The sequence below is a fragment of the Ictidomys tridecemlineatus genome, chromosome 4 (genome assembly GCF_052094955.1).
Source record: "Ictidomys tridecemlineatus isolate mIctTri1 chromosome 4, mIctTri1.hap1, whole genome shotgun sequence".
Lineage (NCBI taxonomy): Eukaryota > Metazoa > Chordata > Mammalia > Rodentia > Sciuridae > Ictidomys > Ictidomys tridecemlineatus.
The window spans coordinates 31,768,014-31,795,540 of record NC_135480.1 but is presented as its reverse complement, the minus strand read 5'-3'; the positions used below and the strand labels follow the sequence as shown (position 1 = coordinate 31,795,540).

The 27,527-nt window shown below is 33.8% G+C and overlaps 1 protein-coding gene and 2 pseudogenes across 1 annotated transcript in view; 2 read left to right on the top strand and 1 right to left on the bottom strand.

Moving 5' to 3' along the window:
- The window catches only part of Ccdc73 (coiled-coil domain containing 73), a 67,703-nt gene extending 46,276 nt beyond the window's left edge, over nt 1–21,427 (bottom strand). Inside the window, exons 1-3 of the mRNA XM_078044906.1 lie at nt 21,365–21,427; nt 14,034–14,169; nt 13,724–13,803 (exon numbers count right to left, since the gene is read on the bottom strand). Of these exons, the coding sequence (XP_077901032.1) occupies nt 13,724–13,803; nt 14,034–14,169; nt 21,365–21,427 (279 nt within the window). The remainder of the gene's footprint in view (nt 1–13,723; nt 13,804–14,033; nt 14,170–21,364) is intronic.
- On the top strand, nt 729–1,288 carry LOC144377438 (bifunctional phosphoribosylaminoimidazole carboxylase/phosphoribosylaminoimidazole succinocarboxamide synthetase pseudogene; annotated as a pseudogene).
- A 1,504-nt stretch (nt 21,428–22,931) lies between the features above and the next one.
- LOC106144954 (protein SPT2 homolog pseudogene) lies at nt 22,932–24,917 on the top strand (annotated as a pseudogene).
- Nucleotides 24,918–27,527: the final 2,610 nt, after the last annotated feature.

The window sequence follows — 27,527 nt, the reverse complement described above, 5'->3', positions numbered from 1 at the left end:
TTGATGTTCATAGCAGCACAATTCACAATAGCTAGACTGTGGAACCAACCCAGATGTCCTTCAATAGATGAATGGACAAAAAAAAATGTGGCATTTATACACCATAGAGTATTATGCAGCATTAAAAAATGACAAAATCATGGAATTTGCAGGGAAATGGATGGCACAAGAGCAGATTATGCTTAGTGAAGCTAGCCAATCCCTAAAAAACAAATACCAAATGTCTTCCTTGATATAATGAGAGCAACTATGAACAGAGCAGGGAGGAAGAGCATGAGGAAAAGATTAACATTAAACAGAGTCATGAGATGGGAGGGAAAGGGAGAGAAAAGGGAAATTGCATAGAAATGAAGGGAGAACCTCATTGCTATACAAAATTACAAATAAAAGGAGATGAGGGGAATGGGAAAATAAACAAGGAGAGAAATGAATTACAGTAGATGGGGTAGAGAGAGAAGATGTGAGGTAAGGGGAGGGGGGATAGTAGGGGATAGAAAAGGTAGCAGAATACAACAGTTACTAATAGGGCATTATGTAAAATTGTGGATGTGTAACTGACGTGATTCTGCAATCTGCATTTGGGGTAAAAATTGGGAGTTCATAACCCACTTCAATCTAATGTATGAAATATGATATGTCAAGAGCTTTGTAATGTTGTGAACAACCAATAAAAAATTTTTTTAAAAAAAGTCTTAATGTACATAAAAATAACTCCTGAAAGGCTCCAGATGGTAAAGAACAACAGTGGGTCATATAGAGAATAGAAATAGAAATCAGGAAGTCAATGCAGGGTTATAATAATGATGGGTTCAGCTTCTGATCTGAGTCACATGGAAAAAAAATCAAGAAAGCTTGTGGAAATTTTGGAATTCCATGTGAACTTCAGGTAACATCTGCCCATAAAGGACCAGAAGAAACTCTGAAGAGTAAAGATGAGTATGAAGGAGATGACATTCCTACTGCGTTTGGGGCAGTGGAAGGTAGAAGCAATGGTTTTTGCCCAGTGATATCTGATAATACTGCCTATCCAGTTATCAGCTGTCCTCTCCTCACACTAAACTAGGGAGCTCAGGAAGTATGGTCATCTCTTCAACAATCCAGTGGTCTCAGATATTCAACCGTATTCTCTCATATAGCTCAGTTTGCTGCTCAAATATTTGGATTAAACAGCCATTTGATATGGATCAAACTGCAAGCAAGCAATATTACCAAATGGATTTCCTTGTAGCAGTCTAACAAAAGATCAGAGAATATGATTCTGCTCCCTGCCCCTGCTACTGAGGGTTAAATCCAGGAGTGCTCTACCACTGAGCTACATTCCTAGCCCTTTCTATTTTTTAAGACAAGATCTCACTAAGTTACAATGGCAGGCCTTGAACTTGTGATCCTCCTGCCTCAACCTCCCAAGTAGCTGGAATTGCAGGCATGTGCCATGGTGCACAGCTCAGAGAATATAATCTATAAGAAAGAATGTTGGGGCTGGGAATGTGGCTCAAGCGGTAGCGCGCTTGCCTGGCATGTGTGCGGCCCGGGTTCGATCCTCAGCACCACATACAAAGATGTTGTGTCTGCCAAAAACTAAAATATTAAAAAGTTCTCTCTCTCTCTCTCTCTCTCTCTCTCTCTCTCTCTCTCTCTCTCTCTCTCTCTCTCTCTCTCTCTCTCTCAAAAAGAAAGAATGTCATTTCATTTCTTGGAGAAAAAACTACAAATTTCTAGTTTAGCTTCAGAAAAAAGTCAAGCAAGATGAAAACATGACTTTAAGACAGAGGAAACAAATTTATTAATGAATAAAAAAAGCAAACAGGCTGTTTTAATTGTCTTAAAAGCCTATATATACTAATAACTCACCTGTAGTTATGATGCGGAAAATCTGAGTCTGTCAAAACTACTTTAATCCTATTTTAAACTTAATTTCATTTGAAACAATAATTTCATACATTTCTATAGCATGTGAATGAAACTTTCTGAAATACTTTCTCATGCACTTTACAACTTTATATTTATTACATATGTATTAAACAGGAAAGATATACATTATGATACTCATATTACAAATGAGAAGACAAAGCCAGGGGCAAGGGGAGAGGCAACACCAGTATGTCCCGAGTGGTACACCTCCTTAAGACAACTATAGTTGAAAGGTTTGGTTTTAAAGAAAAAGTGAAGTGATGAGTTAATATAAATAGAATAAATGAGAAATATTATGCAGGGAATTCTATATACGCAAGAACAGACTAATGGACTGAGTGAAGTAACTGGAATAAAGGACTAGAGGTAGGAGATTTGGCATGTGATGGTACATATCATAGAAAAGGGTCCTCTGATTGCAGAAAGTGGAGGGCTGAATGAAAGTGCCCAATGGAAGCTCAGTTGCAATGAATTTCAAGGTAGGGACAAGCTAGTGTGTAGTTCTACAGTCTAGGCATATAAGAAGATGGCAGTTCAATAGTATGAATAGTCAACAATGTACCCTTTTAATAAATATAGAATTTATCATGAATAATGGAGAAGAGAAAAAACTTATATAGCATGAACTGCTTGTGCTGTTATTCTATTATCATAAGTGAAATGGTTAAGATCACAGTGTCTGGAGCCAAATTTGTTTGCATTCCAATCTTGATTCTATTTTCCTTGTTTTGTAACTTTAGACAAGTTACTTAATACTGCCTCAAATTCCTTATCTGTAAAATGTAGATAATAAATTTTTTAAAGTTCCTGGCATATAAAAATCCATGCAAGAAATATTTCCTAAGTATCTACTATGTGCTAGACACATCATCTATTTACTAGGCTGAATACAGGGGATTCTCCGCTACAACTGTGGTGTGATATAGAATTTTTCCTGCTTGTAAAATAAAGTACTATGAAGTCTTAATAAATGTCATGAATAATTAAGTATTATATTATGTAAGGAATTAAGATTCATTCCTCATGATTAATAAGAGTTTTGTTGAATAAGCTCTTCAGAAAAAGGTACCAAAGGGTACTTTTTTATATTATATATACATATATGAAAATGTCACAGTGAAATCCATTAATTTGCACAATTAATGGGTTTGTACAATTAATGCATGTTAATAAAAAGATACTATATCTTATACTTAGTTTATGTTCCATGGCACTTTAATAGATTCAGAAATCTAACAGGAACTAAAAATTAGAATGGATATAAATAGAAAATAAAAATAAACATATGAATAAAAATATGACTCATCTTTGTCTATAATAAAATTTGATGAAATCAAAGATTTGATTCACTCAGGATAAAGTAAATGGCAAAAAATGACTGGTTAATGTCTGCCAAACAGACTATTAATGACACAACAGTTCGGTCAATTTGCAAGATTGCCTTAGAAAGTGGTAGACATAAGTATAATGCTGAGGGTTCCATAGTGATTGAATCAGTTAGCTTCATTATACAGCACTTTAGACTGCCATATTACAGAGAGATACTCCTTGTTTAACTGTGAACAAACCACTGCAGTTTTATTACAAATACTGGAAAACTTAAGCTTACCAGATGGTAAATTATTAGCATTATGTTAACTTTAAAAGAACAGCACATTTTATGGCTGAGAATAACCTTGACTATTGTAACCAACATTCCTAAACTGTGAGTTTAAAATAGGTTATTTCTGTATTCTAAGTTTATAGTCAAGAATATGCTAAACAACAATTATAAAAATTAGACATTATAATAAATAATTATTATACTCCAAAGGCAAAATAGTCTTTGACTTAACTTATTGAACAATTCATTGATTCTATCATTTCCACCCCAGTTAAATATTTTAAAACATGAGATGATAGTTTAAATGACTATGGATATTGAAAGATCAAAAATTAAATCTAGTTGTTTTGGTAATTCATTTCTTAAGAATTTATGAAATTAATTCAAAGGTAAAATACCTGAGAGAGGATCATAAAAATTTTGGGGGGAGAGTTATAGGAGATTGAACCCAGAGATTCTTAACCACTGAAGCACATCCCTCACCCTTTTTTATATTTTATTTAGAGACAGGGTCTCCCTGAGTTGCTTAGGGCCTTGCTAATTGCTGAGGCTGGCTTTGAACTCATGGTCCTCCTACCTCGGCCTCCAGAGCCACTGGGATTACACGTGTGTGTCACCATGCCTGGCCATAAAATTTTAATCTCAACTCATATTTACACATTTGACTAATACTTATATTGTACTGTTATGCAGTATTTAGTAAAATACTATCAGAGTATTTTAAAAATCTCTTATGCTCAAATTATTCTATTTTTTAAAAAAGAAACCAATGATATTGACTTTAACATGATGTATATCATTCTTCACATAATAGTGTTTCTATAATCTTGCTTTCAAGTGGCTTTTTTTATACTAAGATAATTTTTAAAGGAAACCCAGCAATTATTTTTGAATCTTTATTTTTTATTAGGTTTTCCTAAAGCAAAATACAACTATATGAAGTAAACAAACATTCAAAGTAATTTAGAAAGTAAATTACTAGATGACTTATTTTGTACTAGTGATCTGTTAAAGTTTACTCCTAAGACACAATGTCCTATTAATAAGATGTATATGGCTAAAACTTATATTCACTTATATAGCTTACAATTCTCTGAAGAAATCAAGGACTATTGGTTTTTCAAGGTTTTTTCTTCCCCAATGTTACAAAATGCAGCAAAGTTCTATGCTTTTCTACCTTTTTCAAATAACTGAAAACAAAAACTATTGGAATCAGCTGTCTTACGGGAGATATCCTAAAATGTATCAATTCCTATTAAAATAATTGTTTTAAAATAGTAAGAAGGTTTGTAAAATGAGTTAGGGATAGAAAAACAGTGTATGGCTGGTAAAAATAAAAAGTAATAATTTCTTCCATCTTTCTCTTTCTATTATGCATTAATTAATCTTAAGAGCACAATAAATTAAAATCAAAGACCTCCACAAAATGATTTTCCACTGAAAAATATGCTTTTGATTTTATAGCCTTTATAAGCTTCTAAATATCCCGAACTTTTAGTACATTGTCTGTTTTCTAACCATTTTATTCAAAGCTATTAGTGCAGCAAATAAACAGCACATGCTTTGATCTCATTAAATTACAACTTATAGTTCCTAGAGTCATAAATACTGTGCAGTTTTCTCCTTCACCCCTCCTTTTCTGGCATGAGGTAGTCTGTTTAATATCACTATCTCCTTGAGTGCTCTGACATTTACTCAGACAAACAGCAGAGGTTATGAATGTTTCTCATAGATAATATCGGGAATTCTTCATGATTGCCATAATGGTGAACCCAGCATTCAGAACTATAATACCTAGTTTTATCTAACAACTAAGTTTGATCTGTTTAACTGCTCCACAAAAAAGGAATTCCACCTTATCACAAACCAATAACTTAACTGTTCTGGACAAAATCAGTATAAAAGAAAAATGAAAATTATCTTTGGGAAATTAATGTTTAGAAGTTTTAAATGAGTGATATAACCAATGTTGCTAGACTCAATTAGTTTCTGAAAGAGAGTAAAAAATAAAAGTCATTGTTAAGATTAAAAATCAAATCCACATAAAATACACAAAATATAAAAATTGTGTACCTAGAATGTCTAAAATATTAAAAATCAGCCCTTCAAACACATTTTATATTGCTCAGCTCTTGCAGTTATTTAGACTTTTAAGTCTCAAAGATAATGAAATCCTCTCCCTTGGCCCTTTCATATAGTCTCTTCCAAGAACAATTAAGCTACAATGGACACACTGACGGTAATGCTTTCTAGAATGACAGAGGCCACCACTGCATAACCTATTACCACATTTAGGTGGCCCTGGCTGAGGCCCCATGGCCTGAGAAAAAGAAGCAAGTGTTCTCAAGAGCAATATCATTCCACTCATGCATTGAAAGGGACATTCTTCACCCTCTTAAATAAATCCGCAAGGGTATCTCTCCCTGGATTTAGAGGAGCCTCATCTACTCTACAGGTCAGAGTCTTAAATTATGTGTTAGAATTTGATAGTCTATTTTGTTACAATGAAACATTTGTTTATATTTAAAGCAAATATATAATTTCATACTGAAATTTATACTATATAATCTTTTTAGTAATAATACAGAAACTAGCTACATAAAGATAAATGAATATTTTAATATAATTGCCAAATATGGATACTATTTAAGTTACTGACAAACATATTAAATAAAAAATAAATTAGCCTAAGAGATGTCACTGAAAATGTACTTATTCATGACTACTGGATTAACATATAGTTATTTATATTTGCATTTGAAATTTATATTGATAATAATGAATGGTCCTTTTAACTATTCTCTGATTTGGAATTCCAGACAAATTTTTAAAACTATAGCTATTCCTCTTTATGTTAAAAAGAGTTATCTTTATATTCTAGGATAAAAGAAACATTTTATACACTAAATGAAATATAAGATTTTTTTTAAGTGGGGGTACCAGAGCTTGAACTGAGGGACACTCATCTAGTGAGCCACATCCCCAGCCCTATTTTATATTTTATTTAGAGACTGGGTCTCGATGAGTTGCTTAGTGCCTTGCTTTTGCAGAGGCTGGCTTTGACCTTATGATCATCCTGGTCTCAGCCTCCCAGTCCCTGGGATTATAGGTATGTGTAACCATGCCCAGCAAGACAAAAGACTTTTTAAGAATAGAAATATATGATTATTCATTATCCATCTGAATTTTCTCTAACTTACCAACACCTATGCTCCTACTTTCTGATCTCTCATGTATAAGAAGAGAGTCCAGGGAATATATAGCGAATTTACTGATAGTTATTAGATCAATGATTTATATACAACAACATGTTGTAATGTTACAAATATTAATAGTCTTTGAATTCATGCATTAAAGCATGTCATTCATCTGGCAGCATACTCTTCAAAACTTATGCCTGGGTCTCCAGATCCTTAATAATATTTTAATTTCAGTAAAATTGTATTTAAAGATAGAGGGATTTCCAATTTCTCAATGGGCATGTAAAGAGCTTAGAAGTCCCCACTCCATCCTAACAAGTAAAAAACTGAGCAAACTGAAAAATCAACAACTCTCTTTAATCTGTCATAAAAGTGAGCTCATAGGGCAAACTGAATAAGAGAGAGAGACAGGAAAATACAGAGAATCACAATTTAACTGGAGCAGAAACCTCCACAAGAACCAGTGCCAGGGTAAAAAGACCTAAAAAGTAATTGTTAAATTGCTAGAGGCTCACTATGGACAACTCTAAAGTTGAAAATTCCTGGGGTACTCCATAATAGGGGTGTAGGGGTTACATTTGTGGGTATTACTTCCAGAAACTACCAGATCTCACAGTGAACATTGGTGGAAAATCTCCTTGTGCTTCAAGATGGGGGAGGGAAAGAGGAATCATTTTGAAATATATCAAAGCATATTCTTCTTAACAAGAGCTGTCTTCCAAGAATCTATTTTAAAGAAAACACCAAATCAGCTATAGTTATACCTACCTAATCTACCTGGAAAAGAAAATATCCAACTCTAGCCCCGTCTAGTCATTCTATCCCTACTGAAAAACACTGTTGAAGTTCTCAATATAGTGGCCCAGGTTCACCAAAAGATAGACCTAATAATAAAACTACAGAATGCTTCCCTTCCCCTGACACCTTATTACTAAAAGTCTAATTACCATCTTTCTTGCTACCCATTATATCATGTTCACTTTTCAACAAAAAAAATCATAAGATATATTAAAACACAAAGAATAAAATTTCAAAGGGCTGAACAAGCATCTGAATGAAAGTCAGCTATGACAGGAATGCTAGAATTATCAGGCCAAGAGTTTTTACAAGTATGATTAATATGGTGAGGATTTTAATAGAAAAAGTAGATCACATGTAAGAACAGATCAATAAAATAAGCAGAAGGATGGAAATTTTAAGAAAGAGTCAAAATGAAATGCTAGAGATCAAAACTACCATGAAGAATTCTTCTTGTGGACTCATTAGTAGTTTGCACATGGCTGAGGAAAAAATCTCTATTCTAGAGAATATGACAAAAATTCCCAAAGCTAACAAAAGAAAACAAAATTTATAAAGAACAAAATCCTGAACATAATACCAAGAATGGTGTGACAACTAAAACTGTGTAACATATACATAATGGAAATACCAGAAGAAGGAGGAGAGAAAGGAACAAAAGCAATATTTTAAGCAACAATGACCCAGGATTTTCCAAAATTAATGCCAGATACCAAACTACAGATCTGAGAAGCTCAGACAACATGAAGCCAGGATAAATGCAAAAAAAAAAAAAAAAATCCATCGGAACTGGGGATATAGCTCAGTTGGTAGAGTGCTTGCCTTACATGCACAAGGCCCTGGGTTTGATCCCCAGCACCACACACACACACACACACACACACACACACACACACACACACACACACAAATTCACAACAGAAGTAGAGAGTAGAATAGTGTGGCCCCTGGAGGTTGAGAAAAGTAAGGAGGAAGAGAGATAGAGGAAGGCTGGATAGCAAAATATAATTTCATGGGAAAAGTAACTTCTAGTGTTCTACAGCACAGTAGGGTGACTAATAGTTCACAACAATTTATTATATATTTACAAAGAACTAGAAGAGAGGAATTTGAAGGTTCCTAACACAGAAATGATAAATATCTAAGGAAATTGAAATGCTAATTACCTTGATTTGATCATCACACATTGAATAAATTTATCAAATTATCACACTATATCCCATAGATATATTCAATTATTATATGTCCATTAACAACACTTAAAAAGGTCAAGATAGACATCCCTCCAAAGATATACAGATGGCAAATATGCACATGAAAAGATGATCACATCATATGTCCTTAGGGAACTGCAAATCAACAAGATACCACTACACACCAATTAGAACAACCAAAATCCAAAATGACTGACATCAAATACTAGTGAATATTTGATAGTGAGGGATGTTTGTACATCTATACATAACAGGAGTATATGGGAACTTGGTACTTGCTATTCAGTTATACTATAGACCCCAAACTGCTTTAAAACTAAACTCATTAACTTAAATATATTAAATAAAAATAGTGAAATTCTATGTATATAAGAAGACATTAATGTTTGGGGATATTTTTTCTTTTCTTTTTTTCTCCTTTCAAAGCAGAATCCTTTACCTAAAGCATTTACTTTGAAAAAAAATTAGTACTTAAAGCAGCCCACCCCCAGGGGAAAAAAAAAGAGCAGACTGCTTTGGAGTTAAGATGACAACACTAACCCAAATAAATAGAAATAATTGTTCTTCGAATTTATGATACATCTGAATTGCACCATTCATACTTCTAAAAAAATTTAGTTGTAGATAGACACAGTATCTTTATTTTATCTATTTATTTATTTTTATGTGGTGCTAAGTAAGGATGGAACCCAGTGCCTCAGGCAGGTGAGGCAAGTGCCCTACTACTGAGCCACAACCCCAACCCCATTCATATTTTTTCATTTCTTGAATTCAAAATATTTTTTTACAAACTGGATAGATAAAAAAATCTTTCACCATGAAACAGAATTTTCTCTGTACTGAATCAATTAGTCTACACAGAAACTAAATTCATAATTTTTGGCCTCACTAATGATATGCCCTGACCAAGCATACATTCACAGTCCCACCTGGAAAAAGATGGCACATATAAATTAGGGTATTTTGAAGATGGTTTATTTGCAAACGTGTCGACAGGATATAAAAGAGTCACAAGGATTGAGATTGTACAACCTTGTTCCATCAGTGGAGCTGTCAGCAACTTTAGCAAACAATAAGAAGGTTACTGGAACTCAAAAAGGGAATAATGTATAAAATAGGCTAATTCAACAGAAGTAGTGATCTGGTGAGTGACATGGCCAACCTGAAGTGATCACACAGAGAAGAATCAGAGGGTTTAAATACCCTGATTTCTTTTCTTTCCTTTCTCCCATCTTCTACCCAGGCTTCACTGGCCCTGCTCAACAGGAAGCTAGAGGATTTGGAAGCCCACTAATGCAATTCATATAGATAAGATTTCCAGGCATAACTTTGGAACTGCAGGAAAAAGTAGAAAATATTTTGTGTACCAATAAATAATTACAAATTAAGTGCATTTTAAATGGTACTCAACAAATGTTTTGAAAAAACATTTTCAGTTGTTCATGTTCAGATCAGTAGGGATAGGCACTTAATTCTCTCAGGGGTAGGGAAGCGGTCCTAAAATGATTTGAAGTGGTATAGTTGAGATGAGGCTTTGAAGGGAGTAGGGAAAGAAAATTAGAGGTCATTCTCTACAGAAAGAAGGCCTTACCTATTTCTTCTTTTCATACTAACTCTCCCTTTGTATCAGTTGGAATATTTATAGTTGCAAACAATGAAAAACAAGTATCCCTAACCAAGCTAGCTTAAGTACTAATGGGGACTACTGGCTCACATAACTGAAAAGTCTAGAGCCAGGAAAAAATGCAGGGACTTAACATGTTGTAGAAGAACAGGTTTCTTTATATCACACCAATCTGCCTTCCACATTAAGTTCCTCAGGTTTTGGCTTCTCTCATGATTGGTAGCCACTATGGGGATTACATCTTTCCTGGTTTTTAATTCCTGAAGGAATGATTGTGGCCAGAGGAAAGAAATATGTTTATAGTTTTCTGCCAATTTGAAGCTCAGATCTAAAGCTGAAGGCATCAAAACAAAAATTTGGATAAGGTTAGGAAGAAGAAAAGGGGATACTGGTGTTCAAAGAGCAAATCAATAAATATTCAATGGACGTTTTTATTCATGATGCTGCAGCCATACCAGACTTCTTCTAGTTCTTCAAATGTATTAAACTCTTTTCTGTATTAAGGTTTTGTACATGCTGTTCTTGCCTGAAACATTGTTCCTTTTCTTCCTATACTCCTTTATCTTCAATCAATAAAAATCGCCTGTTATGTCATCCTATCCTGACTTTTTCTTCAGATTACTTATGACAGTTTTAAGTTATTTGATCTGTATATTTACTTGTTTTCTGTCTAATTCCCCACATTAGACTGTATAAAATTAGGAACATATTTTATTTTCTTTATAGTTGGGTCCTTAGTGGCACATAGTACTTGGCAAATATAAGTCATTGTCGTGAGCCTTCTGTGGGCTGTGTGTGAATTTTGCCAGCATTGCAACCTAGTGAATAGGAACATCTGGTGTCTGGGAACTTCCTATGGACATTTCCTCTGTGTAAGACTACCCAGAGACATATTGTGAATTCCTATTCTGCTCAGCCATGTCTCCCACAGAGCACCTGAGATGGGTGTGACCTGAAAAAGATGCCAATCAACCTGCTGACTGCAAGACATCAAAAAGCAAGACTCCACCCTTGAAACCTTATCCCTGGCTTTTTGTTGTACCTCCTTAAATAAACTACTGGAGCCACTTTCTTTTGTCTAGCTCCAGCTCTTTTTTTTCTTTCTTTTTTTTTTTTAAGAGAGAGAGAGAGAGAGAGAGAGAGAGAGAGAGAGAGAGAGAGAGAGAGAGAGAGAGAGAGATTTTTAATATTTATTTTCTAGTTCTCGGCGGACACAACATCTTTGTTGGTATGTGGTGCTGAGGATCGAACCCAGGCCGCACGCATGCCAGGTGAGCGCGCTACCGCTTGAGCCACATCCCCAGCCCTAGCTCCAGCTCTTGTGTGGACTGGATCTATCAGGGGCTCCGCTTTGGAAAATATATTTCTGACTCTTTGTCTTTTGTTCTTCACTAATTACACTAGACTTTAATTTCTCAGGTGGCTTACACCTTTCTCAAGAAGAAAAACCCTCCATGGAGACACTGGCTGTCAACCTATAAGTCACTAGATAAATACTGAATGAATGAATGAATGAATGATGCTAATGAAGCTGACATACAGTAAATGTTCACTGTCTATTCACATCACCATAAAAATTCAAGTCACTCAAACCTACACAAATACAGTTATCTCATACTAGACAAAGGTGCCAAAAACACACATTGGAGAAAAGATAGCCTCTTCAACAAATGGTGCTGGGAAAACTAGAAATCCATATGCAGCAAAATGAAACTAAACCCCTTTCTCTCACTATGTACAAAATTCAACTCAAAATGGATCAAGGATCTAGGAATTAGACCAGAGACCCTGCGCCTAATAGAGGAAAAAAAGTAGGCCCAAATTTTCATCACATTGAATTAGGACCTGACTTCCTTAACAAGACTCCTAAAGCACAAGAAATAAAATCAAGAATCAATAAATGGGATGGATTCAAACTAAAAAACTCTTCTAAGTGGAAAGAAACAATCAATGAGGTAAAGAGAGAGCCTGCATATATATGGGAACAAATTTTTGCCACACACACATCAGATAGAGCACTAATCTTATAAAGAACTCAAAAATCTTAATACCAAAAAAACAAACAACCCAATCAATAAATGGGCTAAGAAGCTGAATAGACACACCTCAGAAGATGACACACAGTCAATCAACAAATATATGAAAAAATGTTCAACATCTCTAGCAACTAGAGAAATGCAAATCAAAATTTACTCTAAAATTTCATTTCATACCAGTGAAAATGGCAGCTATCAAGAATACAAACAACAATAACTCTAAGCAAGGATGTGGGGGAAAGGCACACTCATACATTGCTGGTGGGACTACAAATTGGTGCAACCAATCTGGAAAGCAATGTGGAGATTCCTTAGAAAACTTGGAATGGAACCACCATTTGACCCAGCCATTCCACTCCTCAGTCTATACCCAAAGGACTTAAAATTGGCATAATATAGTGACATAGCCACATCAATGTTTATAGAAGCTCAATTCACAATAGCTAAACTGTGGAACCAACCTAGATGCCCTTCTGAAGATGAATGGATAAAAAAAACTTTGGAATATTACTCAGCATTAAATAAAAATGAAATATTACTTAGCATTAAAAGAGAATAAAATAGCATTTGCAGGTAAATGGATGGAGTTGGAGAAGATCTTGCTAAGCCAAGTAAGCCAATCCCAAAAACAAAACACCAAATGTTCTCTCTGATAAGTGGATAATGATCCATAATGCAGGGGAAGGCATGGGAAAAATGGAAGAACTTTGATGGGGCAAAGGGGAGGGAGGGAAAAGGAGGAATGGAGATAGGAAAGATGGTGGAATGAGATGGACATCATTACCCTAGGTACATGTCTGACTGCGCATATCGTGCAACGCTACATCATGTACAATCAGAAAATGAAAAGTTGTGTGGCAATTGTGTACAATGAATCAAAATGCATTTAGCTGTCATATATAACCTAATTAGAATAAATAAATAAATTAACTTTAAAAATTCAAGTCACTGATTATAAGTCAAAACAATTTTTGAATGGATTGGAATTAATTAATTACTAAATGTACTAGAATCGTAATTCAAAATTTATGAATCATGTTCTAACAAAAAAATTCTACCAAACTGTTTTCTAATAATATTCCATAAGATTGATTATTTTAGACTATAATTAATTAATATTTACTGAGGATTGAACCCAGGGGCACTCTACCACTGTGCTACATCCCTAGCCCTTGTTTTTATTTTGAGACAGGGTCTCACTAAGTTGCTTAGGACTTCACTAAATTTCTGAGGCTGGCCTCAGCCTCCCAAGTCACTGGGATTACAGACATGCACCACTGCACCCACCTTAGAGTATAATTTTTTTACTCAATACTATAAAATTATATCAATCATACCTTCTTCAAACTGCATATTTCAGATTCTTGATTTTTATTTAAAGTTGAAAGTCTTTTGTTTAATTTTATTGCTTCTTGTACTGTAACATCAAAGACATTAGGAAAATATTATATTCATCATATATTTCAAAGAAAATACCACGAACACAGACAGGAAAACAGTTCCAATGTAATTTAAATAATTTTTATTTAATTTAATGTTAAAGTGCCATTTACTACTACTAATGTCAAGTAAATTCAATTTATTCATGATAAAATCTATTTAAATATTCCTTCTTGAACATGTAAGTTTAAACAAAATAGCACCTACCATTTTGTTCTAACTTTCCATGATTCTCTTTTACCAATCCAAATTGTTTTGTTATTGTAGCATAGTATTTCTCAATTTCATTCAGTTGTTTATGATAATCACCTTTAGCCAAAAGATGTAACTGGACATTTTGTTCCTATTTTAAAGAATAAATGTTATATGTAACACACACACACACACACACAAACAAACAAATATATATAGTGGTAAACAACTCTTGTTAATAATATACCAAAAATAAAAGTTATGAAAAAGTGCTGAGTACACAATAGAAAAAAAATGATTAGTTAACAGATATTTCTAAATCTGTATAAAACTTAAAGCAAACTTTTCTTTCCCCTGGAATAAATATAGTCAATTTCATTTTATATTTCTTTTGTTTACAATGTCTTTTTCTTTCTTTTTCAACATCAACTTTTATTTATAAAAAGTTAATCAGTCTAGCAATAAATAAAGTAGGAAGATATTAAAGCAATAGTCTTAGAACCCTAGGAAATCATTTTTCTTTGTCTAAATCACATGAATAATTAGAACCTAACCAGAGCATGGTTTTGATTCTTTGTGCCTTCATTTGCAAGTATAATTTTGGTGTGCAACTCAGGTAATTTTTCTGAGATTAATTTTAATGAATATAGTACCTTCTCACTACATTAAAAATGAAATGGTAAAGACAATATTTCTGTGATAGAAAGGCAATATAGTTGAGTAGAAAACCTACTTAAACTGGAGAAATAATTGGTTAAAAAAAAAAAGACTGGATCCTACTTGTAGTATAATAAGGGTCCCATTACCTTCAATTAAAAGAACTCTCTTTTTAAATTTTTTCTCTTTTCACATTTTTTACTGGTGCATTATAGTTGTACATGATTATGGGATTTGTTGTTACACATTCGTACATGCATATGATATAACAATATAATTTGGCCAAATCACTCCCCAACACTTCCCCCTTCTGTTCACGCCCCAGTCCCGTTTCTCTACTGATATCCCTTTGATTTCATGAGATTTCTGAGATAACTAATAGTTAAGTACATATTTTTTTTGTTCTTTTTACCTCTTAAACTGATGTAAATTATTTTTTCTTTTATATAATTTTATTATTTGATGCAAGACAGTCCAAGAAAATAATGTCAGATGTACTGCTTTCTAAACACATATGTACCTAATTTAAAACAAATGTAACCTATTAAAATCAATATTAGAAAAAGGACAACATATACATAATTATGTGTGTGTATATGTATGCAGAGACATAAAGTTTACTTTAAAGCTTTGATGCATTTAAAATAGTAATAGTAATAGTATTATTTCAAAATAATATTTATACATAATTTTTAAATATACATTTACTAATAAAAGATCTAGCTGTACAATTCCCCCCTTTTCCCATTTACTTAAGGAAACTAATTTTTGAAGACAAAATTAACTTCCTTAAAACAGTGAGCTATAAATAAATTTTAGAGGAAAAGATAAAAATCCAAAGATAAACTTCATATATTCTTAATTTTCAATTTTGCAACTTCTAACTTCTTCAATATGAACCCAAACTAATTTAATAGAGTTATAAAATTCAATTTTTAAAATGCAAAAGCATCTTTCTTAAGATAGTTTTACTTTCTAATCTAAAGATATAAGGCAAATACTACTTACAAAATTATGCTAATGTACATGTGTACAGATAAACATAATATTTATTATCCTGAAGTTATTTCTAGACAAGTCTTCAGTCTAAAAACATTCTACTCTGAAAGAAAATATGATTATTCTCAATAATATCAAAAGCTTCAATATTGAAATTTTGCTTTAATAAAAATCTGAGAAATAAATATGACTTAAACGTGGTTTGATAAGTTTTTACTTCCTTAAATAAGCAGAATTAACTTACACAGGTATACAACACAGCCACCAATAAATTCAGTTACACAACATATTATCTGCACAGTAATTACTTCAAACAACAGGAGAGATTTTTTTCAGTGACTAAATCACAATGATAGTTAACTCAATTTTCTAAAGCTTTTCTTTAACATGTTTTGCTGTATTATTTTATTGGTAATGACTATGATTTTTTTTCAAAGGGTGATTTGGGTAGGGATGAACAAATCTTTTGATTTATGTGTAATATGTTAATTTATCTAGAAATGTATCACCACTTTTATAAGAAAATTAATTTACTGAATTCCTAGAAGACAGAAATTTGTAGTAGTTTACTGCTCACCTATAGCAGATCATGAACTTCTTTAAAAGTTGATTACTACTTTTCTGAAATAATTTATTTTAAGACATTTGACTTTATTGCTTCCCAAAGTCCCTCCTTGGCACTATTATAGTGGCTATCTTGGACCTTGTCGTACCCATAAAGACAAATAATATAAAAGAATAATGTACTGCTACAAATAAAATAAGATTAACTTAGAATGAAAAGAAGGATGTAAATTATATAAAAACAGCAAAAGTAATAATAAAAGAATTATAATGTAAGATAAATATATCCAAGAATGTTTAGAAAAAATATTATTTTTAACTTTTAAATAAGAAATATAAATATTCAGCCAGAGTGATCATGGAATATTAAATATACATATCAATATCTAATTATTTTAAGTGAAAAGTGGTATAAATGCTTTGAACAACTATCAGAAAAAATATTATAACTCAAATAATAATTTTGGTATGTTAAGAGGTTATAATTCACAATAACAAAAAGCTTCGAAGTATGACCAAAAACTAGAATAGGTAAAATACATGTTTCCGTGGTTTTTTTAAGATTTTAAGTATCTGTTTAATTAAATTTTAAACTGAAATAAAACAAAACACATTATATGTTGCCTTTGATCTTTAACTTGTAGCCTTATCTCCCAGGTCAAAGGGCACATTATTCAATTTCACTATATTTTGTGTAAAATCACTGTAGCGTTGAAGATGACTTTCAGAACAAATGTCATGGTACTTAAAGCTGAAGTGGAATCTAGTTTTTCAGCTTCTTAATTAAAATTACAGTTTAAAATAGTCTGACAATATTATTTTATTCTTTCCAGTTGAACAGCAACAGAATTTTCACATCTTTTATTCAATCAAGCTTAGCAATCTTTCTATGAGCTCTTTTATTTTATAACAGACAAAAACAATTTAAAGAAGCAAAATACTTACTTTATGTTTTTATATTTAATATCATAAGGAATGACCTCTGATTTCTTACACCCATATATATATAATATATATAATATATATATATCAGCCATACTCAAAAATTAATTTTTCTTGCTTTACAGTTTGCTCCAGTGAAGACTGAAATAGTATAAACCCACTCAAGAAGTCTTTTGAAGATTTAAGTGGATATAAAAGAATTTTGTTCAACACATGCACAAAAAATACTTCTGAATAAATTGGACTAGAAAAGGAGAATATCAAAGTAAATATTCTATAAAATATTATGCCATAAAACAAAAATATTTGTTTTTTATATATAAGGAAAAAGAAATTCACAATAAATACTTGTTGAATAACAAATAATGAGTTCTGCATTCTAAATGTAGAACATTAAAGGATAAATGTCATACCCCAATATGTATTTCAATTTTTTCAGTTTATAATAACTATTTTTTCCATAAATATGTAGGAAAAAATCATTAATAGGTTTTAGAATTTATTCTATAAAATATAAATACCATGTAATCTGCAAGTTACTTTGTAAAATAATTTAAATTATACAGTATTTAAATTATGTCAGATCTTTACAGGGGAGAGCAATATCCAGTTTTAAGTATTCCATTTTTTACTATAAATATCACATTTACATTCACAAAATTACTATGCATCTTATGTACTAATCCAAGTGGAAAAAAAACAGGTATTTTGTAACTTTCTTACCATTTCACTCACTTTCTTCTGTAAAGAATATTTAGAAACCTTGAAAAATACAGGGGGAAAATCTCATTAAAATTCTTTACCACAAATTCCCTGTGATATCAAAACTACATGCTGTAAAATTAGGTACTTTTTCTATGCACAGTTTTTGTTGATTTTTTTTCAAAATTTTATTTACAATAACCCTCTTCCTTATAACAAAAACAATACATTCTTTTATTCAACACATATTCATAGCATCTGTATGTGCTAGACTTTTTCCTAGGTTCCTGGGACATAGCAGCAAGCAAAACAAAGTTCTTGGCCCTTTTGGGGGGACAGGGCAGGTACTGGGGATTGAATTCAAGGGCTCTTGGCCACTGAGTAACATCCCCAACCCTATTTTGTATTTAGAGACAGGGTCTCAATGAGTTGCTTAACGCCTGAAGCTGGCTTTGAACTCAAGATCCTCCAGCCTCAGCCTCTCAAGCCACTGGTATTACAGGTGTGCACCACTGCATGCAGCTCAAAGCCCTTACTCTTAAGAAGCTTTCTTTAAGGTAGGTGCATGCCTGTAATCGCAGAGACTCCCAGAGAGTCTAGAGGCTGAAGGAAGAGTATCCCAAGTTTGGGGCCAGCCTAGGAAGCTTAGTGAGACCCTGTCTCAAAAAATAAAAAGGGCTGGGGATATAGTTCAGTGGCAAAACACTCCTTGGTTCAATCCATAGTTCCACCAACACAAACCCCCCACAAAATGTTTTCTTTCTAGAGGGAGTGTTGGTTAACAAATATAAGTAAAAAGTGTGTTAAAGAGTGATAACTAGCCAGGCACAGTGGCACACACTTGTAATCCCAGTAACTTTGGAGGCTGAGGCAGGTTCAAGGCCAGCCTCAGCAACTTAGCAACCTATTTCTATGCATTTATAGTTTAAAAGAGGCTCAGAAGGAAGTGATGATAATAAATGTTATTTTAACTTAATATGTAATAAATAGCTTTCTAGGACAAATATACAACATAACCATTTTTTGGTACTGGGAATTGAAACCAGGGTTGACTTACCACTGAGCTAAATCCCAGCCTTTTGTTGTTGTTGTTGTTGTTGTTTTTGTTTGTTTGTTTGTTTGTTTTGAGGTAGGATCACACTAAGCTGCCGAGGCTGGCAATCCTCCTGCCTCAACCTCTGGAGTCATTGGGATTACAGGCATGTACCAACTCACCCAACTTCAACTTAACCTTTCAATGGATACACATTAATTTAACTTTACCTAATTGTTCTCATTTGTATGGTTTTACCCAGTATTCCATTTTTAGTATTATGAATTATTCTGAAATAAACATACTTGTACCTAGAATTCTGTAGTTACTCATTTTAGCAGGACAAATTGAAAAAAGTGAAATTCTTGAGATTTGCTCATTTTCATAGGCTTTTAAAAATTGCTACATAGTTAACTACATAGTGACTGACCAAGTTAAACTCCAACCAGCCATTATAAGTGCTCAATTTCTTAAACCCTATTTACATTTGTTAAATTTTAAACAAAAATATAATGATTACTTCACATTTCCTATGAATTAAATTGTTAGCCTACTTTCATGAATGAGCTGATCATTTTTTTTCATTTTAGTAGAATTGACTATGTGTGACTCATTTCTTCAACAAATACTGAATGTTCATTGTAGGCAAAACATTGATGAAGATATTGGGGATACCACAAAAATCCTGCACAATTTAAATTCTGGGTAAGTCATATCATAAGTAAGTTGAAACATATGGTATATTAGATATTAATAAGTGCTAAAGAAAAATAACAGATCAGGGAAGAAGATTACATAGGATGGTCAGGAAAGACCTTTTTGAGAAAGCAGCTTCTGAGTAAAGACTTGGAGAGAAGGAAGAGTATTTCAGCAAATGCAAAGGCCCTAATGGGGACAATACTTGGTATGTTTAAAGAACAGCAGGGATACCCATGTTGTTGGGAGGAAGTAGGCAGGAGAAGAACAACCAAAGACAAGTTTAGAGATAGGTAATAGAAAGCAGAAAAACCCAAATCATTGCAAGCTTTATAATATGTGATAAGTATTTAGGTTTTAACAAGGAATGAAGCAGAAAGTTCTAAGCATAAATGTAACATAGGCTGACCTTTTTTTTTTTTTTTTTTTTTTTTTTTTTTTTTTTAAGGATCACTCTGATGTCATGTTAACACTAAAAGGGGACAGAAGTTGAGGAAGGAAAACCAGTTAACTGGCTACTGCAATAATCTACATGAAAGGGATTGGTGAAAGGACTACAGTGTTTGTAGCTGATGGAGTTAAGTGAACTGAAAAAATATGCAATTAAAAAAAGGGGGATTTTATGGCTTCCTTTTAAACATGTCAAGTTTGAAAGTAATAGAATTAGATTGACATACAATCTTTTTATGTATGCTATATTTAATTTTTCATTTTTTAATTTTAAAAATCACATATGAATTGCTTTATAATGTCAAATACAGCTATCTTTCTAATATAAGAATAAAACTATACTGATACTAATTAATGTATTAACTACAGAAGATAATCTCAAAAATGACATACAGATGTTTATTATTATGGTTATTCCTTATTTTATGGAAATTAAGAATAGCTAAAATGCTTACTTCTTTAGAGAAAAACTGTTTTCCTATTAATTTTCCATTAATTGGATTTATGTTAATTGGAAATAAAGGTCCCCGAAACACAATGTTAAAAACGTTTAATCTTTTTCTCTTTCTGAAAAAAAAAAAATTCAATCCTAAACCCACTAGATGAGGCAGAACAAAGTAGGGAGTCTGTGAAGAAGTGGTGAGGAATTCAGGACTATAGCATTACAGAACAGGGTATCTATCAGGCCTGAATGATGAAAAAATGATTCCTGGTGAGAAGGAGGAGAGTCTATTGTGGGCAGTCAGAGAATGAGTAGGGTAGGGCCAGGGATGTAACTCAGTGGTAGCACAAGTGATTAGCATACATGAAGCCTTAGGAAAATCCCCAGTACTAAAAGAAAGAACAAAAAGATGGCTAAGGCAAAATATACGAATAAGGCCAAAAAATGTAATAGGACAGCCCATCTCAAGGTATCAGATTCTACTCAGGGAAAGGAAGGCATCCACCAGAGGAAGGAGGGGACAGCAGAATGATTGACTGGTTACGCATATGGTGATATTATCAAATAAATAAATAAATATATTAACAGTAATGAAATTTCAAAATTTTCACTGAAAGAACAAAAAGGTCTAATTTACAGAAAGGAAATAAACTAAAATGAGCTTTTAGACTGCAGTGGGACATGGTATAAATTCATGATTTTCAATATATAAAAACTGATGTAGAAATAAGATAATTGTAAATGTTCATATGTATGTAAAGACATGCACATATTCTCTTGCTGTATTCAGGGGGTCAGAATAAGTGATAGATACCCCATACTAATGTGTATAATAGTACCCAGATCTTATCTTCTACATACCATTTCTCCACTAACAGGAACCAGTTCAATATGGAGAAATGATTCATTCCAGGAAAAGACCATGTAAAGTACAAGGTATTCTGACATATTTTATTTTTATCTGAAATCATAAAAATGGATACTGGGGTTGTGACTCAGTGGTAGCACACTTGCCTAGCATGTGTGAAGCACTGGGTTCGATTCTCAGTACCACATAAATAAATAAAATAAAGGCCCATTGACAACTAAAAAAATATTTTTTTAAAAATGTTCTGTAATGCTATAGTCCTGAATTCCTCACCACTTCTTCACAGACTCCCTACTTTGTTCTGCCTCATCTAGTGGGTTTAGGATTGAATTTTTTTTTTTTCAGAAAGAGAAAAATATTAAACGTTTTTAATATTGTGCTTCGGGGACCTTTATTTCCAATTAACATAAATTCAATTAATGGAAAATTAATAGGAAAACAGTTTTTCTTTAAAGAAGTAAGCATTTTAGCTATTCTTAATTTCCATAAAATAAGGAAATTATTAAAATGAAATCATAAAAATGCTAAAATACCATAAAGACATGTCAAAACTAGCTTAAATGGACTCCTGCCGTCCAAAAAATAATATGAGCATCAAAATAAATGACAGTCACAGTTTTTAATCCATTGAATAAAATAATAAATTTATATTGATATTTAAATATATAAAAATAAACACATTTTTTAAAATTGATATTCATATAGTTTCAAAGTACCTCCCTACAAAATATTTCAGTTACAAAGAGGGAAAGGGTAACTTTTCAGAGAAGGAACTTGTCAGATACTACTTTAAATATCAATGTGAAAGCATGAACTTTCTGATATAATTTAATATTAAGAACACAGCACTATTTCTGTGATAGTCCTGCCAGAGATATGTAAACTAAATCTGATTAAGAAGAAATGTTAGTCAGAAACTGAGGCACAGTCTACAAATTAATTGGTCTATAATCTTTAACAGTATCAAAGTTATAAAAATCAAACAAAGACTGGGGAACTCTTCCATACTGGAAATTATTAAACAGCTATGACAAATAAATGCAACAGGATTCTTTTGCTATATAACACTTTATTGGGACAACTGATGAAACTTGAATGGTTCCTGAATATTATAGTTATGTACCAATAATAACTTCCCAATTTTGATGATTGTGCTATAGTTTTATAAAGAATGTCCTTGGGCCTGGGGATCTAGCTCAGTTGTTAGAGTGCTTGTCTCGCATGCACAAGGCTCTGGGTTCAATCCCCAGCACCACACACACAAAAAGAGAATGTCCTTGATTTTAAGAAAAATATACTACAGTATAGGGGTGAAATAGTAACAGAATCGCAAATTATTCTCAAACTGCTGAGGAACAATAAACTCTGTGTAAGCTTATGATAGTTTTGAAGAAAAATAAGTCACTTAAAAAACTTTGTGGAATGAACTAATGTAAACTATTTGAAATTACAGCATTTAAAAAAAATAGTTTAAGAAAGCCCTTGGCGTAGCAGTCACCTTGGCAAGGTGTGCTTTCACCCCTTCTGAGTGCCTGGCCAGCCTCTGCTCCCTGGCCAAACATGGACTTCAGGAAAATTCTTCTGATAGCTTCCAAAGGACAAGGTGTCAACAATGGGCCAAAAAGATATAGTTTAGTAGTGGGAACTCCAAAGAAACACCAAAAGTTAAAGGTGTCCAATTAGCAGCGATATAAGTTTTTCTTAGAAGAAAAGAAAAGGAGCTCAGACAAAAAGCCTTAGAAAAGGAGAAAAGAAGAACTAGTGAAAAAACAAATTGCCCTCAGACATGACAAGACAAAAGCTATGCTCAAGAGAACAAAGAATAATTTCCATGGCTACAATGGGATTCTACTGAGGAAAAGTTAAAGAACAGGCAGGCAATGGAAGACCACATCAGTCAGGCAACTGAAAAAGAGTACAAGATGAAAGAAGAATATGAATTTTTAGAATACAATCAAGCAGAATCAAAGCAGGAATATGAGGAAGAGCAAGTACCTCTCGAAATTGAAAGCAAGCCAAAGGTCCCCCTTAAAGTGCCCCACCACCCATGAACTTCACTGATTATACTGAAGCTGGCTGACAAAAAGCAGTTGGAACCAGTGGAGATAAAGGTAGTGAAGAAATTAGAAGAGCAGCCTAGGACTGCAGAAGAATTTAGGGAGCAAGAATTCCTGGAACAAAAACACAGGAAAAAGAAACTTGATACAGATACAAAACTACCTTACCTCCAACTGTGTCCAAAATGGCACCTCTCAGAAAGAAAGAGTGGGCGCAAAACTTAGCAAAGATTCTGGGGACAGTCATCCTTCTTCTAAAGGAATGTCCTTTCCTCATACTGAGAAGAAATCCAGACCTAGCACAGCCCATGAAAAACACTTATTAGTGTCTTCACCCAAATCTATGCTAGGAGAGAGGACTATATAGGATCGGGCTATATAGTTCCCAACCCTCACTTCATGAAGTCATGACAGACCTGTTCACCAGCACCAAAGACTTCTGCCAGTGGGACTCAGAAATCTACTACTGAACACAAATAATTTCATCCTTCTCATATTAGCCATTCCAAGTCTGGGCCATTGGTCACCCCCACAATGAAGCTAAGCATCCAGGTGCCAGGCAGCGAGTCAGTAACTCCAACTCAGCCCCTGTGAAACCCAACCCAGGGACTGCTAGGCCCACAATTAGTTCTGGCCTTGTGCCAAGACACCATAATGGTAGCTCCAGCTCAGGACCTGAGCGCTCAGTCATGAGACCAAGAAGCTAGACAGTAACTTGAATCCCTCTGGGAGAATAGTCACTGGTACAAATAGCCCTAGATAACCTGTAAGCAGTTCAATGGCCCCAGGCAACCCATTAGTGTCTCAGGTAGTTCTGGGAGATCCGTGGGCAGCTCTGGAGGCTCTGGGCAACCTATAAGCAGTCCACATTACCTTCAACAACCAGTGAGTGCCCCAGGACCCCCTGAGTAGCCAGTCCGTGGGCCTGGACGATTCATAAGTGGTTCAGTTCCAGCTAGATAGACTATCAGTAGTTCAAACCCTGGAAGACCAGTAAGAGGCTTACGACTTGTGCGAACAGTTAATAGCCCAGGTCACCCTTTGAAGCCCAAGTGTACTGTTGTCACAGAAACAATATCTTCCAAGAATATTATTAGTGGAACCAGAAATGAACAGATGAATGTTCTCTAGCTACAGATCTGCCCAAGGTCCTCAAAGACTTCCCTTCCCTACTGGATACAGAAGGCAGTGAGGAAATGAGGAAGAAGAGGATGATGATAAATGTGACTCTGAAATGAATGATTTCATTGAAGATGAAGGAGAACCTCAGGAAGAAATATCCAAGCACATTCGAGAAATCTTTGGCTCTGACCAAAAAAAAAAACACAAAGTTGAAAGTGATTATGCCTTATGTTACATGGAGAGTAATTGGAAAGAGCAGAAGGAAGAAGTAAAGAGTTTAAGACTAGGTATGCAGGAGGACTTAGAGGAAATGAGATGTGAAGAAGAAATGAAACGTCAAAAAGCCAAGAAGCTGAAGAGACATTAGCTGCTATTTTATTTTTGTGAAATTCTAGAAACACTGCTGCAAGGATTTTCTGCCTTTAGACTAAATAAGTCCCCTTTATCATTTTAGATTTAGACTTGGTGCTCAAGGAGAAGGAATACATACTGTTACCTGCAGGCTGTCATTTGACCATAAAGTATTTTCAAATACTCCAGGGTGAAATCAGTAATGCCAACAGTGTGCTATTATGAAGTTAACTGTTCACAAATGCCAGCCTTGATCCTGATAAGCTATGCACTCTAATGTGGGGCCACTTACAAGTTGGATAATCTTCTTTTGTTTCTTTGCTACTTTGAAAGTAAAGAAAGGATTGCCTCTTGACTCTTTATAATTCTGCTGATGTGAGCAGAGACTGCCCAACTCCCAATCAAACTTTTTGTCTTTTTGAGGAACCTGGCCCTTCCATGAATGTTTCCAGCAATAAAGTGACCTGTCCTAATCTATATGCTTGGATTGAGAACTCAAAAATGTAGGGTAAGTTTTATAATTATCACACAGATGTCATCCTTGTGACTCTAAAGTACAATATACTGTATTCTGCATTAAACATGGATTGCATTACTAAGCATTCTTATCAATTTAGGTGATTAGGCAAATAAAGGTTTCCCGGTTAAAAATACAAGTTAAGCCAGTGTAAGAATGTTCTTTTCTGAGTTTTCCTTTCAGATTTATCTTTTTTTTTTAAGATTTCTTGTTATGTTGGCTTTAGTTTAAAACAGAAAAGGTCATTGTGCTGATTTATTTTATCTAAAAAAGTTCATTTTTATATTGAAGAAAAAAGTTGTTTTATTCAAATGTTGGATTTGAGAGAGTATTTAAAAAACAAGGAAGATACATGTGAGGCTCCCCCAATACAAATATATTTTTGAATCCCAAGACCCTGTCTCTAAATAAAATACAAAAAAGGACTGGGGATGTGGCTAAGTGGTTAAGCACCCTGGTTCAATTCCCAATATCAAAAAGAAAAAAAAGAGAGAGAGAGAGAAAGGCAAATTCCCATATGCTAGAAACAAGAAAGAAAACTCAAAAGTCAGGGTATACAAACTGATGCTTTGGTAACCTAGGAATCACTAAACTCAGGCATAGGCTCTAATGATTAAGTTATGAGCAGAGAGCCAAGAGATCTGGAACAACAATTAAGAAAAACTGGTATAAGAAAGAGACACTAGGGGCTGGAGTTGTGGCTCAGGAACTGGGGCTATAACTCAGTGGTAATGTACTTGCCTAACATGCATGAGGCACTGGGTTTGATCCTAAGCACCATATAAAAATTAACAAATAAAATAAAGGCATTCTGTCCATCTACAACTACAAAAAAAATTTTTAAAGATATTGTGTTCACACCATTTGACCCAGCTACGCCCTTCTAGGACTATTCCCTGAGGACCTTAAAAGAGCGTACTATAGGGATACTGCCACATCAATGATCATAGGAGCACAATTCACAATAGCTAGACTGTGGAACCAACCTAGATGCCCTTCAATAGATGAATGGATAAAAAAAAATGTGGCATTTATACACAATGGAGTATTACACAGCACTAAAAAATGACAAAATCATGGAATTTGCAGGGAAATGGATGGCATTAGAGCAGATTATGCTAAATGAAGCTAGCCAATCCTTAAAAAACAAATGCCAAATGTCTTCTTTGATATAGGAGAGAAACTAAGAACAGAGCAGGGAGGAAGAGCATGAGGAAAAGATTAACATTAAACAGAGACGAGTGGTGGGAGGGAAAGGGAGAGAGAAGGGAAATTGTATGGAAATGGAAGGACACCCTCAGTGTTACACAAAATTACATATAAGAGGTTGTGAGGGGAAAGGGGGGGAAACAAGGGAGAGAATTGAACAACAGCAGATGAGGTAGAGAGGGAAGATGGGAGGGGAGGGGAGGGGGGATAGTAGGGGATAGGAAAGGTAGCAGAATACAACAGTCACTAATATGGCATTATGTAAAAATGTGAATGCGTAACCGATGTGATTCTGCAATTTGTATTTGGGGTAAAAATGGAGTTCATAACCCACTTGAATCAAATGTATGAAAGATGATATGTCATGAGCTTTGTAATGTTTTGAACAACCAATAAAAAAAAATAAAGTAAACTTCAGCTGATTTGTGTCTTTGGCAGGCACCTCTTTCCATACAGAAAATGGGGGGGGAAAGAGGGGTAAGAAAAAATAAGATTGTGTTGATCTACAACTAAAAATATTTTTTTTTAAAGAGAGATGCTAAAAGAGCTGCTAACTCTGGCAAAGAACAAGAAAAACAGCCCACCAGCAGAACAAAGCTTATTTTTGTCTGGATCTCTGGGTCAAAACCAAAAATTATTCCACGAAAAATTGAAAAACCTAAACTTGGAGCACAAAAGTGTATAAAGGCCTAATATACACACCCCTGCTTGGTGTACATATAATAAGATGATAAATTAACAGAACAAATGTAGACTAATCAATAAGACTTTTAAGTCTCAAAGCAGAAGCAAATATAGCAGAGCTCTGTAGAAAGAATTCCACAACAAAATTTCACCAAAAAAGTATAATTTTCATTGAAGTGAGCTCACAATTTAAAATTTATGAACTACAATAAAAAT